The 5,270-nt window shown below is 36.8% G+C and overlaps 1 protein-coding gene across 1 annotated transcript in view; it reads right to left on the reverse strand.

Annotated features, from left to right (window-relative positions):
- Nucleotides 1–1,298: 1,298 nt before the first annotated feature.
- The window catches only part of otub1 (OTU deubiquitinase, ubiquitin aldehyde binding 1), a 17,895-nt gene continuing 13,923 nt past the window's right edge, over nt 1,299–5,270 (reverse strand). The window contains exon 7 of the mRNA XM_015398547.1: nt 1,299–1,872. Within this exon, the coding sequence (XP_015254033.1) occupies nt 1,675–1,872 (198 nt within the window). The 3' untranslated portion in view covers nt 1,299–1,674. The remainder of the gene's footprint in view (nt 1,873–5,270) is intronic.

The raw sequence follows: 5,270 nt of genomic DNA on the forward strand, positions 1-5,270 counted from the left end.
ATATTCTTCTGCAGGCGAAGGTGAAAGACTTTGTAAGAGCAGACATGTTGGCTGTTTCCTCCACCGTTTACCTACAGAGGTCTCACTCTGACTAGAATTCCACGAATGGAAGTTATTGAGGAGTCCAGGAAATTGTGTTTGAGAAAACATCTTATTAATATTTACGATCTTCGATAAGTTTATGTGAGGGCAGACTTATCCAAATTTAATAGTTCAAATATACAATATATATATATATATATATATATATATATATATATATGTATCCCCCCCGAGTCATTTTTTATTTGAAAGAAAAAACTGTTCCCCTCACGTTTAATGAAAAAGCCCAACTCCAAAAAATGTCTTCATATAAGATGCCCCCTTTCTTTTACATTAAAAATCACACGAATATTCACATACATGATCATACTATTTAATTTGTCAACCTGTCAAACAGGTCTAAAATCTAATGATATATACATGTATAAACTGCTTCTTCTGTAAGATTATTAAATAAATATAGATTATTAAAGGGGGTTCATATAAACTGCATTCTATTTTCCAGTTTTAAAACTGCTCAACAAGCATTTTCTTTAGATTTTATCGTAGTAATATTTTATGATATAACTGCAAAACTATAATATATTGCAGCTTATACACTGCAAAAAACTATCTAGAAAGTAAAAACAATCTTAGTGCATTTACCCTTAATTTGAGTGGGTAAGTCAGATAATTTGCCAATTGAATGAGTATATATTATTCTTAAGATAACTAGATAGCATGCACTTGAAATAAGACAACGCAATCGTTTTATCTTATTTTAAACCTCAATTCAAGAAAAGAATCCTTTAGATTTCAACTTTTTGCAGTGTACTTCATTTTATTAAGTACAAATTGAATTCTACAGATCTGACAATAATTCTGAATGCCAAAGGTTACTAATACAGCCATCACATCTTTTCTTGAAAAAAAAAAATAAAATCCCCCTGAATTTTAACTATTTACTTTGAAAATATGCATCTTGAACCTTCCCTTCCTTTCAATCATTTTAAAATGTTTGGCTTCTTTTGTTCAGGTTTCTTGCAGTCCTTAGCAGCATTTTCTATCTTTTTTTTAACTATCATATAAGACTAGTGATGGTATGGAACCATTCAATGTTGTAATATTATTGGTAGTCTATAAAAAAAATATTTGCTACTTATGATCACCAAATGTAAGTTTAATTGTGGTTTAACACTTTCTGAAAAATAATGTGACTTTCTGTAAAACTTTATTTTAAATGAGCAGGATCTGCAAGGTAAAGAAAAGGCAACAGACAAGATGTAAATTGCTTTAATAAAACTCAATGAACTGCAGTGTAACAAAGGAAGAGAATCAAACAAAGCAAGAAGATAACATTTACAACCACAAAAGAAAAAAAAATAACCTGTACAACTAAACGGCTGGAGTCAATTCTATTTTCTACCTATTTTCTGTTAACCATTTCATTGACAGTGGGAGGTAACCTTGGGGTTTGGAAGTAAGAGGGGTAGATGAGACTTATGTGATTTCTTTTTTTTTTTTTTATTTCCAAATAAAATGAGAACATTCGCAGACTTGGATGCAACTTTCAACCAACGTGGCAGTTGATGTTCAATGCACCTCTGCGGAGCACAGCTTGAGGAGGACGTTTTCACATGTGGTCCAGGAGTGTTATTTGTACAGGATGTCGTAATGGCCGGGTCTGTACAGCAGGAAGATGCGGGGGTCACCTCCCTCAGGGAAGACGTGGTGATTGACAGTTCCTCCTTCACCTCTGTCCATGTACTCCACCAGAATGGACACGTTCAGGGCCTTGGCTAAGGCAATGATGTGGATGTGGTCACTTTCTTTAGACATGGGCTCTACTTCCTAAAAAAGGAGGGAAGGACATTTGTAATGAACCTGATATGATCAAACATTTCATTAACAACTACATACTAAAGCATCTCTATCCTTGCTCCATGTCCCAACGGCACATTTTTCCCTGAGAAACAACTTTTAAGTTGTTTTTGGTTGGAGCTAGTTGTCCTAATGGGAATTTTTTAATCGTCTCCGGCTATTGATCAGCTGAGTAATTAGTACAAATTCAGTGTTTCTGCACTTATCAAATGCTTCAAAACTAGAAACCATTATTTGTTTAAAGATACATCCACTAGAATTATAGACCGATAAAGCTGATTCATTGGTGCGTTCGGTATCCATGCCTTGAGATCATGAGGAACGCATGCAGTTGCTGCTTCCTTCATCAAATATCCACTGTTAAATGTTTTGTTTGATTCGTTAATAGACTTTTTGTTTTGTTTAAAATGAAAACCTGCAGAATCTATTATCATTGTGTCATTCTGATCATGTAAATGGAAAAGATAGAGCAATATTGGCTCCAAGCCAAAAATCTGCAGCAAATGTTGGGGATCCGTTAGTGATGTTAGCATTAGTCATAACTCTTTAGCTCCCACCTTTTTAAAGCTTGTGCACAACCAAATTGTAGACCCACATGCCATTGGCCAGTAAAATATTCATATCAAACCCACATGCTTGTGATGCATCTCGTTTGAAAGCTAAGGTCTTCTATTTCATGTGTTCTGCGATTTAATTTAATGGAAAATACAACTGGATATTACTTTTCTGTTGGAGCCAAATGATTGATTTATGATGGAATATTTATTTCTAGTTTACGATTTTTGTCTGGTTTTGGTATGATATATATCAACATGAAATATTTTGGTTTGAAGTATGAGTTGACTGACTTGATGAAATTATAAATTTGATTATTTGTGTTTCGCTGCGTGCATAATTTACGCAGTTTCTCGCCTCCGCCCCTTCATTATGGACAGGTGACTGCAGCACCTGGATTATATTGGTGTTGGCTGTTGGGGCCGGGTGAGCTCTTGGATTCAGTCAGCGCAGCCATACAGTTTTTGACCGCTTTTGATTATTGTTGTTTTTTTGAGAGGCAAAAAAGGAACGAAATGAGCCGATATGATCTGCCTGTCATGTCATATTGCGGTAAGAAAATCTAAGTTTGTTTTTATTTTTGAAAATAAAAGAAAGTTTGTTGGATTGCATGGTCACATTAAAAAACATCTGACAGAGCTGAAGTGAGTCTAACTTGGATGCTTCTGAACCAAAAACACTTGTATCTTTATTGGAAAGATTGCGCTATCACTTACAAAATGAGCCAATTTATGCCAGGACAGAATGTGTTTTGGGATGCCAGAAAACAAAAAAAAAAAGGTAAGAGGTGAAAAAAAATGAAATCTAATTTGATGACAGAGTATAAGTTATAACGCTATGTTCACACAAGATGCAATTTCAGCAGCAAACAAGCGCCTGCTGCTTAATTTGTTAGTAATGGGTCAAGCGACACCGATGCGCCGGCACATGTGTCGTGCTCCAACACAAAACCCTGTGTCAGTGCGCCTATCATCTCAAGAAAAAGTGACATGACCGATACAGGAGCTGTTTCAGACTGACTGATGCACTAAGCTGTGTTTATATGCGCATCTGTCAACACAACGATGCTGCCAAAAAATTTAAAATAAAAAATCTGATCTTATTAATCAAGAATAATGGATCTAGGGAAAAAGGTTTTAACCAAGCGGGTCCATTCTGATCTCGTATCTGATTTCATGTTCTTGTTGTGTCGTTCTATTCCTCTCAGTTATCACTCAACTCATCTGAATTCAAATTGACTAAGTTTGCCGTTCTTTGTGTAGTTATATCAATTAATCCTTGTCCTACATGCTCACTTAAATTTTCCTGTTATCTGTTCAAATTTATGGATTGTCTAAAAATCTATCTGAGAATATCAAACATGTTCGTAATTTAAACCAAAATATGAAATAATGCATCAAAGCAAACAATGGTTTTAAATATGATTTAATATCATAAATTATCAAATCAATGTCAGTTCAGTCTGTCAGAGTCTGCCTGTAGGGTTTTTAAATGTCCAGCAGGTGTCAGTATTCAGTGACAGTATTGAAACAATATCAATACAGTTTGCCAATGTGTCTCATGAACCCATCACTATTATATTTTATGCTTGTAGACATCAAGGTCAGATACGCGTCCAGTAAAGTGTGCTCAGATGCTTCTGCTGCTCCTATGTTCAATTGCAAGGAGTGTATTTGATTTATTTGCTGTGATAAGCTGGTAAAAAGTAGTTTAAAAATGTTTTTAAGTGGAAAGTACATCTTAAAACATGGCCTGTGCAGTAAGTTCATCAAGATTACTGTCGGATTGCCGTCGGATCTGCACAGACCCCACAAACTGGCGATGCCCCATCACTGGGAATCCACAGCAGTAGCCGTCTCAAGCAGGGTCGCCTCTTGCTGTTTTTTTCTCGCAGTTGAAAGTAGATGTTGGTGTTTTTCAGGTATTTGGTACAAACTGCCAGCTCTCAGATCAGATGGTTCAATTGACATGTCGAGCAGCAAAAGTAAGTTTTCCAACTCCAGCATCTGCTGCTTGTGAAGCGGCAGATGCTCAGAAACCCATAAGGCTTCTGCTGTTCAGGTGCATCAAAATGCAATGCCCCTGCTTTAGACGTGCTGCAGGACCTTCTGATGCATATTAAAGGGGAATGCCGTTTTTTTTTGTTTTTTTTGTTTTTTTTACATTTGGCCCTTGATTTTACGTTATTACATCATGTTCTACTCACCCATATGAGTTTTGTGTCAGTTGGAGCCGTTCTGAAGATATTCCGTTATATCCAGGTAACGTCTTCCTATGGGCAAGGAGTTGAAGGCACAAACTGAACTGTTCATAATGTATTTTTTATGGTACGCCAGCATTCATAACGTAGGTGAATCACTGTCCCACAGACATCTGCGGTTATATTTTTTATATTTATATATTTTAAAAACAAAGAGGCACGTGTATGACGTCATCCGCGCACCAGACTGGAGTTGTGACAGGCAGCCCGGGCCACAGGCGGCTACGCTCTACCCCTTCTATTCATTCTAGCTAATCTGAATCGTTCAATTCCATTTGGAGAGCGAGATCATCTGTGGTAGTAGCACTAGACATCTTCCAGGCATGTGAGTAAAACTAGCAGCAGTTCAGTGGACAGGATGAGTGAACGGTAGCTGGCGCACGTGGATGACGTCATACACACGCTGCTTCGTTTTTAAAAGATAAAAATATAAAAAATATAACTGCGGATGTCAGGGGAACAGTGATTCGCATACGTAATGAATGCAGTTGTAAAAAAACGGCAAGAGACGACCCTGCTTGAGACGGCTACTGCTGTGGATTCCCAGTGATGG

This window comes from Cyprinodon variegatus, unplaced genomic scaffold, assembly GCF_000732505.1.
Source record: "Cyprinodon variegatus isolate N-32 unplaced genomic scaffold, C_variegatus-1.0 Scaffold940, whole genome shotgun sequence".
Classification (NCBI taxonomy): domain Eukaryota; kingdom Metazoa; phylum Chordata; class Actinopteri; order Cyprinodontiformes; family Cyprinodontidae; genus Cyprinodon; species Cyprinodon variegatus.